The 14,477-nt window shown below is 38.0% G+C and overlaps 7 protein-coding genes across 7 annotated transcripts; 4 read left to right on the top strand and 3 right to left on the bottom strand.

Annotated features, from left to right (window-relative positions):
- Positions 1–58: 58 nt before the first annotated feature.
- On the top strand, positions 59–3,063 carry ATC70_011119 (uncharacterized protein; the record flags this gene model as incomplete). The annotated part of the gene is made up of 2 exons (XM_064830317.1): positions 59–203; positions 266–3,063. 2 exons carry the CDS (start codon positions 59–61, stop codon positions 3,061–3,063), a joined length of 2,943 nt encoding a protein of 980 aa, XP_064682819.1.
- Positions 3,064–5,826: 2,763 nt separating this feature from the next.
- rfc1 (DNA replication factor C complex subunit Rfc1) lies at positions 5,827–6,917 on the bottom strand (the record flags this gene model as incomplete). The annotated part of the gene is made up of 4 exons (XM_064830316.1): positions 5,827–6,017; positions 6,075–6,260; positions 6,310–6,737; positions 6,796–6,917. 4 exons carry the CDS (start codon positions 6,915–6,917, stop codon positions 5,827–5,829), a joined length of 927 nt encoding a protein of 308 aa, XP_064682818.1.
- A 217-nt stretch (positions 6,918–7,134) lies between these two features.
- On the top strand, positions 7,135–8,680 carry ATC70_011117 (Triose-phosphate transporter family-domain-containing protein; the record flags this gene model as incomplete). Its single annotated transcript, XM_064830315.1, has 6 exons — positions 7,135–7,242; positions 7,297–7,533; positions 7,604–7,837; positions 7,887–7,947; positions 8,003–8,244; positions 8,300–8,680. The coding sequence occupies 6 exons, from the start codon at positions 7,135–7,137 to the stop codon at positions 8,678–8,680; spliced, it is 1,263 nt and encodes a 420-aa protein (XP_064682817.1).
- A 666-nt stretch (positions 8,681–9,346) lies between these two features.
- Positions 9,347–9,700, bottom strand: ndk1_3 (nucleoside diphosphate kinase Ndk1; the record flags this gene model as incomplete). The annotated part of the gene is made up of 1 exon (XM_064830314.1): positions 9,347–9,700. The coding sequence occupies one exon, from the start codon at positions 9,698–9,700 to the stop codon at positions 9,347–9,349; it is 354 nt and encodes a 117-aa protein (XP_064682816.1).
- Positions 9,701–10,183: 483 nt separating this feature from the next.
- ATC70_011115 (uncharacterized protein) lies at positions 10,184–10,579 on the top strand (the record flags this gene model as incomplete). The annotated part of the gene is made up of 1 exon (XM_064830313.1): positions 10,184–10,579. One exon carries the CDS (start codon positions 10,184–10,186, stop codon positions 10,577–10,579), a length of 396 nt encoding a protein of 131 aa, XP_064682815.1.
- A 1,656-nt stretch (positions 10,580–12,235) lies between these two features.
- On the bottom strand, positions 12,236–12,646 carry COG4 (Golgi transport complex subunit 4; the record flags this gene model as incomplete). Its single annotated transcript, XM_064830312.1, has 1 exon — positions 12,236–12,646. The coding sequence occupies one exon, from the start codon at positions 12,644–12,646 to the stop codon at positions 12,236–12,238; it is 411 nt and encodes a 136-aa protein (XP_064682814.1).
- A 642-nt stretch (positions 12,647–13,288) lies between these two features.
- Positions 13,289–13,600, top strand: ATC70_011113 (uncharacterized protein; the record flags this gene model as incomplete). The annotated part of the gene is made up of 1 exon (XM_064830311.1): positions 13,289–13,600. One exon carries the CDS (start codon positions 13,289–13,291, stop codon positions 13,598–13,600), a length of 312 nt encoding a protein of 103 aa, XP_064682813.1.
- Between the last annotated feature and the right edge of the window lie 877 nt (positions 13,601–14,477).

The raw sequence follows: 14,477 nt of genomic DNA, 5'->3' as shown, positions 1-14,477 counted from the left end.
TCTGCTCCTTCTCTCCCCCTTTTTTTGCGTTGTATAACAAGAGGATCAATTTAGAGCAATGGTTCATATGCGGTGTAAGAACCTGCACTCAGAAATTAGACAAAATGTCAATCAGCGCATCATTCAACAGTGGCGCTCTCTTCTACTAGCCCACACCTGTCAAACAAGGTTGGCATCTACAGTCGTGACAAGGCCAAAGAAAGGTAACTTGGCAAGCAGATCACACTCTTAAAACACAACATGTCACTCATCTGATATGTCACAGTTCCCAATGTATTACCAGAAGTAGACTCGCTTGAACATTTGCGACAGATAAAGTCATCAGCAAGGAGACGCATCCCTGTTCATGTCAGCTCCAAAATCGACAAACAAATACCTTCGCCCACAACCATGACTATCCAAAGCTATCTAGCCAACGGCGATGTCGAAAGTGCCTGGAAACTTGTAGATAAATCAACCTCTTATTTAACGCAACAACATATACCTCGTTTGACAGCTCAGTTACTGTTGAAATCACTTCACACGCAAGTAAACACCAACTTACCTCGTCTCACTCTCGATTTTTCAAAGCTACAGCAGTTATATTTGAACCGACTGGAGACATTGACAGGTGTTGTGCGTAAAAGCAAAGATATAGCCTGGGATAAGCATGAAATCAGCATGGTGCTCGAGTTATTTGGCAAATTAGATCAAGTCAAGCGTGCTGAATCCCTGTTTCGCAACATATCGCATTATACATCAGCTGGCTACACACCCAACTTGGAGGTTTACAATCAAATGATGGCTGTCTATGTCCGTCGATTCAAATACGTCGATGATACAACCAAAAAACGATACTTTTCCAAGATGAAGACACTGGAACAAGAAATGATTCGCAAAGGTCTACAGCCAGACACTTCGTCTTACAACATACTACTGGCAGCCAAGATCAAGTCGCACGATTTGCAAGGAGCAGAGGCTATTTACTCTAAAATGACAACGCCGCCCGATCGCACGACATACAATATTCTGTTGAATGGTTATCTGAAAGACTGTAGAAACAACAAGGACAAAGAGATCACTCAGCAGTGGATGGAAAGGCTGATTGCCTCGGGAATTGTTCCAAACAGAAGGACGTTCAACAACATCATGGATGGTTTAGCGAGTCAAGTGGTCAAGCATGCTCGTTTAAACGAAATCAATGACATGCAAGAAACAGCGCAATCGGTGTCGAGTTTGTACAAAGTCATGCGCCGGTTAGGCCATAAACCAGATACAGAAATCGTCAATACGTTGCTCAAATGCTACACGGCTGCTGGCGACATTGATCATATCGAAAAGGTGATTGAGATGCTGGCTTTGCCCGAGAAGAAGGGATGTGGTGGAAACTGTGCTTGTGCAAGTAAAGCATCTGAGGCTGCTGATGCTGCTGCTAAGCCAAAGCTCAAGGTGAAGCCAGATACATACACATTTAATATGCTGATCAAATACCACCTGGGGAACAACAATACAGAGCTGGCTTTTCAAATGTACGATACCATGGTCAACCTCAAATTGGACCCTGATACAGTAACATACGGCAATTTCATATGGTATTATGCTGATCAAGGCAATGCGACAGAAGCACTCAAATACGTGGATGCGATGCAACGAAAAGGCATTCCTACCAACAATTACATATACAACACATTGCTGAATTACACTCTCAAATATCCCAAAGAAGCCTATCTAATCACACCACACCTACAAAGAATGATAGCGGATGGAAGCAGCACATTGGATAGCGTGTCGTCCAGAATCTCCATTGCTCGATTTCAATATGCGGAGAGGGACAATATGGAATCTAATTTCGAGCGATTCACAGACGTTTTGGAGAACATATATGCGACACCCGAGATCAGTACGCGTACCTACAATACCATCTTGCAATCTACAGGCAAGTTCTATAAACCGAAACACAGCAATCATGTCAGTAGTATGAACCTTGAGAATATCATTGAATCTCTGGATACTTCACATTTGACACCAGACATATATACCTTTGCGCTCAGTATTCGAAACGCTGCTTATGTGGGTAACATGGTCAAGGCTGAATCAATTTACAAAACCATGGTGGACTCGGGCATAAAGCCCAATCATTTCGTCTTTTCTCATCTCATTCATGGATACGTGTCGTTGGGTAAGGTGGACAAGGCATCCGACTTGTTACAGCACATGACAAATTATCAACTGCGTCCAACGGCCCTTCATTACGCGCCGTTGATCAAGGGGTTTGCAGAATCAGCAGAATTTGACAGAGCTTACGAACTGTTTCGAGATATGCTGGCAAACAACGTAAATGCGGATTTAGTGATTTACACAATACTGGCATCTGTCTTTTTGGAGTCACCACGAGGAAACGAAGCTCGCGCAATTGACTTGTTGGAAGGCATTGAAAAGGCGGGCATCCCCATGGACGCTGCTTCGTTGACGTTACTCGCAAAAGCATATGCTATCCAAGGGTCCAAGAAGGCTCAACTTGTGTACACACAAAAGATTGATAAAATCTACAATACACTCAAAGTAAACCACTGGCTTGATGCCAAGGCAATCGCTACCCTACTTACAGCTCACCATCGTATGAAGAATCCTGATGCTGCTTGGAAATTATGGAATACGCTAAAGGAAGAAAAGACCCTGCTTACAACATTACACTACAATTCTCTCATGGCAAGCATAGCGTCCACCAAGGCCTGGTATCCTATAGCTAAATTGGTGTTTGAAGAAATGTTGCAAGATCCAAAGGTATCTCCAGATGCCCATACATTTGATCTCATGATATGGGGCGCTTATGGTGTCTCTGATCTGCGCACCATTCAATATGTATGGCATACCCGTCAACCAGACAAGGTATTATTTGTCCGATCTTATTACGCTGTGATGAAGGCCATGTTGGAATGCAATGATATAGACGGTGCTCAACGTGTCTACGAAGAATACCAAAAACTGCCCTCAACACCGAGCTCAACGACTGTTTGGGTTGGCATGATAAACAAACTAGCTGCACATCAAGGATTTAACAAAAGTATATCTACATCTACCTAATAACATAGACAAAAGAAAAATTATTTTTTCAAATAGATCCCCCTTTCCTCCTATCACTCTTTTCCACGTATATATACACTCATACACAATTAAATCACTTGTCATCTCATAACATAATAAATGTTTAGTCCCTAGACACTTTTACAACCCTAATATGGAAACTGAGTTGCCAGACATTTGTTAGGCATGGTACATATATGATTAGAGATTCTATACTAAATTACTATCAAGTTTCTTCTAACATTTTAGCTATTATTAATCTTGCAATATTAGCCAAAGGCCCGCCGGTAGCGCGAGCCATCTGAACGTAGGTTGATTTCCACCAAAGCGAAGCGTAGGTCGGGAAACCAACCGAAGAAGAGTCGAAATGCTTATCGTAACATGATAAATTTATGGTCCCTGGACACTTTCAAAGCCTCAAAAAAGAAAGAAATTGATCTAACAAGTATTTTGATAGACTGGCATTATTAAATATAGAATGCAATAAAATATCATTATAAACGATAGCTTTATGGCCTGCCACCTACTTTTTATACGCTTCAAGAGCATTTACTACTGTATTGCAGTATGAAAAGGGCATTGAGTTTGCCAGCTGGCCCCACAAGCCAAAATTAATTCAAGCCCAGAATCATAGTCTGTTCTAGATTGGACAAATCTTGATAATTTTGGACTTGATTGAGCTATTTTTGCAGATTCAACTAAGTAGAATATAATGATCATCCTGTATTTTCTTAAGCTTTCTTGGGGTATTTTTCAAGGCGCATCCAATGGTACTAAGTAATATAGATGTTTTGAATAATATTATCGAATGATTTATGAAAATATGAAAAGAGGTTTCTGGCAAAATACCGAAATTTTACATATCAAAGTCCCACAAAGATGATTTCAGAGGTTGCTTTGGATCGATAGAAACGTTTTGATTCAAGATATACCATAGTAAAAGTCTTCGTTATCAAGGTGAAAAGTGCGATCATTTGATTTTCGATGAAAACCATGAGGGGTACCTCATGCTTTTTGGTCGATTTTTGGCCATGTTTTTTTTTGGTCCCCAAAAAGTTGAGCAAAGGTGTTAGAAAGTAACTGCCAGATGAGAGCAATTGTTTGGTGCTATTCTGACCATCTAAAACGGCTTTGAACGTGAGAAAATGCAACTCAAAAGCATTCAGATTTTGCTGTATTAGGCACACTCTTGACTAAAAAAACATAATGTCTGTATGATACTTGCCCATATTTGAAGTAGCTACGTTTATATGGATGTAGAGCATCACATAAGAATCAGATTCACAGATAATATGAAGGGTTTTTATGTGCAAGTGGAGGGTCGAAATAAAAGTAGTCGTACTTTGATAAGATACGCAAGGGCAATCGGTAGCGCGAGCTGCCGCCGCGCAGGTTGGGTCTCACTGAAGCGAAGAGAAGTTAGAGAGCCATTCAAACCATAAACACTTATAAAATTTTCATATTTACTTGTATAGCTTGCTGTAAAACTGGAACAATACACCAAAGCTATATAGATATCTTTCCTTTCTGTTTGATATCTGCAATTGTACAATAAACACCCTCTTTCAACATCCAGGGGGACATAAATGAGCTTTTTACATTGTAATGAAATAGCCACCCAAACGCAACTTGATTGAAAACCGGAATTCATCAAATATCACTCATTCAAATTCATGCTATTTGAATCTATTAATAAGTGTTCAAAAGTACGTCAACAACTACTTAAACATACTTAAGTAAAGATGCACTCTTATCTCGCACATCGTGTGAATGAAACGCTCTTGATGACAGTGTATTCAATCACACTTATGATGGTCGTAATAAGGGGTGTTAATTCTATCCAAATAAAAAAATCAAATCAATAACAAGCATATTCAAATATGACAACTGTGCCCTGATGCCATAGTTGCACAATACCCCAGATAAAGGGTTCTACACTTCATAACAAACATCACACCTTAAACTGTCAAGGTTACATTAAATCATGCTATGACGATAGCTCACCCAAGCCCACCAAGGTTACTCAAATCAACCCTTATGGCCAGTGCACTTGCATTGATTACCACTTTAAATCAAACATTAGCAGCATTTGCCAGATATTGCAATAGCAGCACCCATTGCTCTCTATCATCAGTACTCCTACAAGCTAGTTGCAAATGTATAAACACTGTTCTTTTTTTTTTTTTTTTTTTTACTCAATTCCAGGATCTTTAGTTCATTTTATACACAAATAAAATACAGTTGATTTCTATTGTATTTTACTATTGCTTTATTTTTTTTTTGTGAAATCCATCAAACCTGATTTCACTGCATAGATCACAAGTTTCGATTTAAATGCCTGTATTTCACTCATAAACAACATGAAACTTAATCAGGAAAAACGCATCGTAACTACTCTAATTTTAGTTGCTTGATTCTGTCAATGCAGAGCCATTGGGCGAAATTCGAGTCAGTCAGATTGCCCTAAATTATTGGAATCATGTCAAAAATGAACCAGACTAAAGAAACTCAAGCACAATCAGAATCTATTAATAGTTTAATATTAAAAAGCGATCCATATCGAGAGACGTTATCTTGTGTGCCATGAGTTCTACACTTAATTGAGATGTTGTTACACATTTTATATGCAGAAATCAAGTGCACAGTAATCTGATTAAGGCTGGACAGTTTGTTTCAAATGTGAACATTATCTTGGTTTAAAAAATCATTGTAGAATGGGGTATGTATATTTCTCTTTTATTCCAAACAATGACAATAATATAATTAGATTTTCTTGGATTTTTTCAGTAAATTGGGATTGATTGTAGTAGTCTTTTCATTAGAAGAGAGCTTCTTACGAGGCATGAGAGTAAGAGCAGTTTCTACAAAAATGAAACGAGTGACAAATTTGAAAACGAATGCAGCACCAAACATGACGATTCTGTATAAAGGTCCGAGATCTAATAAAAATTTGACTACAGTAATAGTTGAGTTAATGTCTAATTGAGATAAAGGAATCATGCACCACTTACTTGGAGGAGGGGCCCACATGTAGTTCAAATTGTAGCCTGAGACAAGAGAGATCAAGTGGAGGAGGGGAGTGTGGAAGAAGCTGTATGAGAAGAAGGACAGGAACAAAATTTCCCTTGATTTAGGCAAGACTACATAGCGTCTGCTATAAATCATATAGACAGGTACCACCAACAACAAAATATGCTCTGCCTTGACATTAGCCCATGTGTCAAATTCCTTCCATCAAGAACTTACCAGCAAAAAAATTGAATGTCTCACCAATCATCGTATGCTCTCTCAAATCAGGAAAGGCAAGCGCAGCCAAAGCACCCCATTGGAGATGCAAATAAATATTGAAGAAAATGTGTGGGATAGGCGATCTCTTATTTGGATAGACTAGTGTGAACAAAAGTAACACACCACTCATATGACATGGCTGCATCATAAACCAAACTCTATTGCGAATGATCTTATGAGTCAAGGTCAACAAAAGAGAGCAAATTAACGAAAGAGTCATGCCCCTTTCAGTCAATGAAGCTCTGCAGGGCACCTGGAATTCAGTCAAAAGCTTATAGTTGTTGGTTCCGGGCCTGAGCAAGCGACAGAACATCATGTATGTAGCGAGTCCCCAGAAACTAGCCAAGAACAGCAATTCTAAACCATGCTGACGAGGTTCGTTGTACCTAATATATGATTGTTTGCATATGATTCCAAGTAAATAGTGTATTTATTGTTGTTTACCATGAGCCGAAGGAGGATTGAGCCCAGTCTGTTTCGACAGGGACATCAGCAGCAATGGCCTTGACCCAGGTTTCGAGCCTTAATAGCGAGGGTTCAATGAGTTCTAGAATATGGGCTTTCATAAATGAGTAACCGATAGAAACGATCAACAAAGGAAAGAGAAAGAAAAGAAAGAAGAAACAAAAAAAAAATATATGATTTAATACTAATTGTATTAGGGGGGCTGGATTTGTGCTTACATTTGTATTGGGTAGGTTCCCCAAATCCTGGTATTTACGGAATTTTCAGCTGTTGTTTTCCTTCTCCTCTCTTTTTCTCCTTTATATCAGCGTTAACATTATGTCCAGTTCAAGACGAACTTATTCCTCGTCATCCTCCTCGAGAGATTCATCCTCCAGAAGAAGATCTCGCAGCCCAGCTCGCTCCAGACAAGAATACAACGACCAAGTACACGTTTACAAAAAAACCTTGTGGCAAAATCTAATCATTTTGCATTGTTAGAGCAGAGATAAATACAGACACGATGGTAGACAAAGTGGCAGCTACCACGATAACCGTAGTAGACATCATGATAGCAACAGCAAACATCACAGCAGCAATCGCGGCCATGATTATGAAGACGGCCGCAACAGAAGAGACCGTCATCATCACAACGAGGATTTTCGACAAGAATCAAAGCTGGAACCCAACATCAATGTCGTTTTGAGAAATTTGCCAGACAGAGCAAGAGAAGTCGATGTATATCGTTAGAACTAGCATGTAGCCATACAAATAGCAGCAAAATCTAATCAATACTTGAACCAAGTAGATTGAGCGAAAATTGAATTCGATGGAAGCCAGCATCGATGATGTTTCTCTCATCAAAGATCGTGATTCTGGTGAATCAAGAAAGTTTGCTTTCATTCGGTTTACAAGCGTTGGCCATGCTATTCAATTTGTGGAGAAACACCGCACTTTCGATATGGATTCCTACATTGTTCGCGTTGATTACTGCAAAAAGACAAACGTTGCTGATGACAAGGAGGAATGGCGTTGCACCAAGGTAGTATATAGACATGTAAATGCTTTATCATTCACTCATCTGTAAGCAGTGTGGAAATTTCAATCCCTGTAGTCGACGCAATTGCCTTGAATGTCGACAGTCCTCTTCAGGTAAGTTGCTCTGTATTCTTTGCCGTTGCAATATATGCTTAAATTCTTTTATTAGCCTCAGCTGCAGAAAAGAGAACATACGAGACAGAGGCCATTGAAATCAATGATGGCACAAAGGATATATCTTCATCCCCTAGTAAAATGCTGCTTCTACGTCAGTTGGACCATCTATCTACTGAAGAATCGATATACAACGCTGTTCACTCTCTTCAAGGTGTATATAGAGCAATTCTGATCAGAGACAAACTGACAAAGATGTCATGCGAGTTTGCATTTGTGGAATTTTTAGACATCGAGGTAACTGCTAAATGTATATATACATGCCCTGGAATTCATACAAGTTTTTCAATAGTCTGCTAGATTAGCATTGGATTATTGCAGAGAGCTCTTGACAATCGATGGACGTAGAGCAACCGCATCTTTTGCAAACCAAGAGAGTTTTATACCGGTTTATGGTCAATCAGAGTGGTTTATTCCCGCAGATACGATGGATGGTCTCTGGGCGTATTGGGACAAATCAGCTTATGCCTCACAGTATTCATTTGCCATTGTGGAGGAGAGAAAACGCAAAGAGGAGGAGCAGAAAAGAATTAAGGAAGAAGAGTTGAAGAAGGCTCAACAGGTCAAAGAAAGTTTAGAGGATGACCTGAGTGCGTTCTATGCAGATATGGGTGATTTTGGTGCTAGTGATGATATGAAATCAGACATATTTGCTGTTCCAAAGTTGAAATAAAGGCGACCCTTTAGTAAACAGTTATCAGATTAGTGAGTTGAGTTGAGCTGATAAGATCAATGACTAGATCAGATCGATGCAATGATACAAAAGCACATTATGAGTATCACAGTCTGACAAGATTGTTCAGGCATGCCAAACTGGCCACTAATTATACGCTTAAATTATCGGGAACATTCTGCAGTAGTCATGATGTTGTGGTAAGAATTGGGCTAAAAGAAATGAAGCACATGTTCAATAAGCTATTCACTTAATTGTCCTTGCCCATCATGGGAGCATTTATCATCGCCCAATGCTAATCTTATCTAGAAAATATTATAATCTGACAGGCTGCCAATTCAGATGGCCTCTCATCTGTGTTATCGTTACGCCATCGTTGATTGAAACGCGTATCAACGCCAGTTGATTCAATAATCGTTAATAGGGCAAATATTTAAAAACGTGGATATGAACGTTCAGTTTAAAGAAAAGCAAAGAAGCAAATTTATTTTATTTTAATTCTTTTTTTTTTACAATGATATTATAAATTTGTTATGGCATGATTTGAAAAAAAAGAATTCTGTACAGATAGGTAAGGGTAATGGAAAATAAATGAGAATCCATATTCATCATTCATTTTTTGGTTCTTGTGAGTTGTTGCGAGTGAGATATTACACAGATGATGATTTATTTGGAGCTAGTGTACTTGGTGACAGCCTTGGTACCTTCAGAGACGGCGTGCTTGGCGAGTTCACCAGGGAGGATGAGACGAACAGCAGTTTGGATTTCACGAGAAGAAATGGTAGAACGCTTGTTGTAGGCAGCCAACTTGGAAGCTTCAGAAGCAATACGCTCAAAGATGTCGTTGACGAAAGAGTTCAAGATGGACATGGCCTTGTTGGAGATACCGGTGTCGGGATGAACTTGCTTCAAGACCTTGTAAATGTAAGAGGAGTAGGTTTCACGACGAGTGATCTTTCTCTTCTTGCTGTCCTTGGGGGCAGTCTTCTTGTTGTCTTTGGTAGGGAGATCAGCAGCCATTTTAATTATATGAGTGAATGTGTGTATAAAGAAAAGAAAAGTATTGAAAACTCGTGAGATTTCCCGATTTATATATAATTGTAAATTTTGTGACTGGACTTACCATAAATAGTAATTGTCATAAAAAATTGTTTGTGCCTACAAAAATATGAAATGTAGTAAAACACAATGAAAACATCGTGAAATCGCGAAAAAAACGCGAAATATGCTCGATTTGTATGTTATTCCTTCTAATTGATAAGAAAAAAAAATGCGAATTTTTTGAGCCTTTTTTTTTTTTTACACCATGGAAATAGCATCTGACATTTGTCAAATCTTTTCAGGATGTACAAAGGAAAATCAGAAAAACTTCAAGAAAAAAAAAAACTGATTCGGACTTTTAGGTTAACCAGGAGTATATATAAGCTCGCATTGAACTTTTCCAAATCTTCTTTTTCTTTTTTTTCCTCAACAAATCTTTTACAGGAAACAAATTATATAAAAATGTCTGGTGGTAAATCTGGTGGAAAGTCTGCTTCTGGCTCAAAGTCTCAAACTCGTTCAGCTAAGGCTGGTCTCCAATTCCCCGTTGGTCGTATTCATCGTCTCTTGCGTCGTGGAAACTATGCTCAACGTGTTGGTGCTGGTGCTCCCGTTTACCTCGCTGCCGTTCTCGAATATCTTGCTGCTGAAATCCTCGAATTGGCTGGTAACGCTGCTCGTGATAACAAGAAGTCTCGTATTATCCCTCGTCACTTGCAATTGGCCATCCGTAATGATGAAGAATTGAACAAGCTCCTCGGTCATGTCACCATTGCCCAAGGTGGTGTTCTTCCCAACATCCACGCTTCTTTGTTGCCTACCAAGACCAAGAAGGCTGGTGCTTCTCAAGAACTCTAAAGTGGGAGAAACAAAAGCAAGATTTATAAATAACTGTCATCATTATAATATTCTAGCATTTTTTCTTCTTATTTGATATCCCCCAAACCTTCAGTGCCTTCTATCGAAAAATCATTTATTATCCTTCACATGTAGAATTGATTCGTGTCCTTTTTTTCTTTTGGCTTTTTGTAAATAAATACTAAAAAATTAATCTTTTAAGCAAAAAACTGACTTGACTGACTAGTTGAACCCGTAAAACTACCTGATTTGATGCGATGTGTTGACATCTGATTTCCGTACACGTCTTCTAATAAAAAAAAAATAACGAAAGAAATTGGTGATATCACTACGAAATTGATGTGTACAGTAAATTAAAGATTTGTTGTGCTTCAAAGATGCTCTAATTGCTCTAGTAGCAAAGCAAGCAGTGAGTTTACTTATATTTAAACAGCGCTAATAAGGCTAAAAATCAGAAAAAGGAAAACGTATTTAACAGCTTTTTTGTGTGTTTAAACTGGCACCAAAAGATACACCAGACTTTAAGAAGTTTTTTAATACCATATACGTTAGGCTTATGTATATTTTGTGCATTTTTCAACGAGTAGATGAGTTCACAACTTTTTTTTCGCGTTTTTCTGGAAACTTATCTTTCAAAATCGGAGCAAGCGTTGTCTCGACATATTATAAAGACAAATGTACTATTATTAAAAAGCCAAGAGGCAAGGTATTTTAATTATGCTTTCCAAGGATGTGTAGCTTGCGAATTGACATAGTTACAAAGTTTTGAAGTTGGCCTATCATATAAAAAATGGGCTTTCGGAAAATGCTGGGTTTTAACACAGAATAAGGAGTGTATCTTTTTTTTGACAGCCCCTGAGATCAGGAATATAGCTTAACTTTGAAGATTCTCGCTATGAACAGTAACAACTTGAGAGCAGAACATACTCCTGTAGTAAGAGATTTTGGCAGGCGATATGTACGTGGGCTTATGAGTGACTAAACTTTGTACTATCAATGGATAGAATAAATCGAATAAAGGCACTTGAATCAAGAATTGTGTAACTATAATGTTCGAGTCTTTGTTTTTAACGACCTTTCATAATAAGAAGTATCCTATACACCAAGTCGCGAATCGTAGAAGCCTGGCTATTCAATCACTAAGGAAATAAGGTTTGACATATAAATGGAAGATCACTTAGCCGGTAATACAAATTACATCTGATGTTACCTAAAGTGGTGCCTCAAATGTTACGTCTTTTGCACTTTTTTCTGTTTGTGTGCAGAGAAAAACAAATACACACGCATCGCGACCCTATCGCGCTTCTTTCTATCATTTTTTTTTTTTTCAAGAAAAGATCACATCTTTTGTTAGCTCGCAATAGCTATATAATAATTTATTAGCGTGATACTCCTTCATGGTTTGTCCATCCTCATATCGCACTGTTACAGTACATCATTCGAAAAATTATCAGTTTATGTTTCATCATGTTTTTATTTAAAAAATAGAATAGAAAAAAACTGTACAGGGGAAAATCATCTTGGATTCCTTTTTGCAAATTGTAAAAAAAAAGCTAGCATTGATTGAAGGTGATATGATATTTAAAGCGTTGAGATGGCGAGTTTAAAGAGGATAAAGGGTATTCTTAAAAGATTTAAACAAATTTTGTTGATGATTTAAGAACGTTCACCACGAAGACGACGAGCCAATTGGATATCCTTAGGTTGGATAGTGACACGCTTGGCGTGGATAGCAGCCAAGTTGGTATCTTCAAAGAGAGAAACCAAGTAAGCTTCGGAGGCTTCTTGAAGAGCACCGATAGCGGAAGATTGGAAACGCAAATCAGTCTTGAAATCTTGAGCAATTTCACGAACGAGACGTTGGAAAGGGAGCTTACGGATCAAGAGCTCAGTAGACTTTTGATAACGACGAATCTCACGAAGAGCGACAGTACCGGGTCTGTATCTGTGAGGCTTCTTGACACCACCAGTGGAGGGAGCAGACTTACGGGCGGCCTTAGTAGCCAATTGCTTACGGGGAGCCTTACCACCAGTAGACTTACGAGCTGTTTGCTTAGTACGAGCCATATTTAATATATATAAATTGAATTTTGAAAACAAAAGTGAAAAAAGAAACTCAAAAAGGGCAAAGATTTTGGCCTCTTTTTATAAGGAGTTTTTTCGATTCTGGCATTTGAATTTAAAAATCCAAAAATGGACATGAAAAACTACTTTTTTTTTCATGGTTGGCGGTGATTTCAAGCATACAAAAAAATGTACATGAATTTTTTTTTCGTTTGCCAAACCACGAGGCTTCTCATTATAAGATTTGCGTCTTTAGGCAAGATCAAGAGAGGAACAAGATACTAATTTCAATGATAAATGAACATCTTGCGTCAAATCCACGCAGATTTTTTTTTGATAATTTTTTTTTCAGGTGTTTGCATTCACTTGCTAATGAACATTGCAACTTCTTTTTCTTTTGTAAAAAAAAATTGTTTATAAATTTTTTCTAAAGAAAAAAAAAGTAGACGCGCGACGATATTCGGTTATTTAATTGATGATTGCAAACGATTTTTGCGAAAAAAAAAAAGTATTTGATGATCCAAATTAAAAAAGAAAATTATCTTGTGACTCCCTGCTATACAAACGTATAAAAAGGGCCACTTCCATTTTCATAATATTCTTTTCTTTTTCCACTAAAAATCCTAATTTTTAAATACATATAAAATGACTGGTCGCGGAAAAGGTGGTAAAGGTCTCGGAAAGGGTGGTGCCAAGCGTCACAGAAAGATTCTGCGTGATAACATTCAAGGTATTACCAAGCCTGCTATTCGTCGTCTCGCTCGTCGTGGTGGTGTTAAGCGTATCTCTGGTCTCATCTATGAAGAAACCCGTGGTGTCTTGAAGGTCTTCCTTGAGAACGTCATTCGTGATGCTGTTACTTACACTGAACACGCTAAGAGAAAGACTGTTACCTCTTTGGATGTCGTCTATGCTCTCAAGAGACAAGGTCGTACTCTCTACGGTTTCGGTGGATAAATGCAATTTATCATGCTTCTCACTTCAAAATATAATATCCCTCTTTTTATCGACTAAAAAAGAATCCAAGCAATTTTCTATTTTACGCATCCTATTTCTCGACTCCTTATTTTTCTTTATCAAATACGATTCCCCAAGTTTCCATTTATTTCGTTTAACTCGGTGACAATCAATTCTCTTATTGCAAGTTCAGCATTCTGTACATAGCTTTACTTTAGCTTTTTGGTCTTTGCCATCAAAAAATTAAATATTAAAATATTTCAAAAAAAAATAATTTCAACTTCCATGTGTGCGAGTTTCTTGTTAAGGATAGTCTGATAACATTCATATGCATCCAATCATGTAGGCAAAGCTTTCGATCCAATGACAATTGCTATCATCAAAAAGGCGTCTTGATCAGCTAGCAGTGCCAAAAATTATTCAAATTCAGCCTATTTTTTCTACTCAAGATTGGCCAGATTTTGTCCTTTTTACGACTTCTTTAATTTATTTTGAGAGATTCGACTATATAAACTGTAATGATCATTCGATGCTTCCTAATACATCCTTGGAGTACTTTTTAAGGCGCTTCCAATGGTGCTAATTGTAATGGATGTTTTGACTGAACTTATTGAGTAATTTACAAAAATATGAAAAGAGGTTTCTGGCTAAAAAGTCGAAATTTTACATATCAAAGTCCCACAAAGATGATTCCAAGAGTTACGTTGGATCGATAGAAACATTTTGATTTAGGATATACTATAGTAAAAGTCTTCGTTATCAAGGTGAAAAGTGCGATCATTTGATTTTCGATGAAAACCATGAGGGGTACCTCATGCTTTTTGGTCGATTTTTGGCCATGTTTTTTGGGTCCCCAAAAAGTTGAGTAAAGGTGTTA

This window comes from Mucor velutinosus (genome assembly GCF_035048745.1).
Source record: "Mucor velutinosus strain NIH1002 chromosome Unknown tig00001564, whole genome shotgun sequence".
Lineage (NCBI taxonomy): Eukaryota > Fungi > Mucoromycota > Mucoromycetes > Mucorales > Mucoraceae > Mucor > Mucor velutinosus.
The sequence above is the reverse complement of the archived record's forward strand: the minus strand, read 5'-3'. Positions and strand labels throughout refer to the sequence as shown.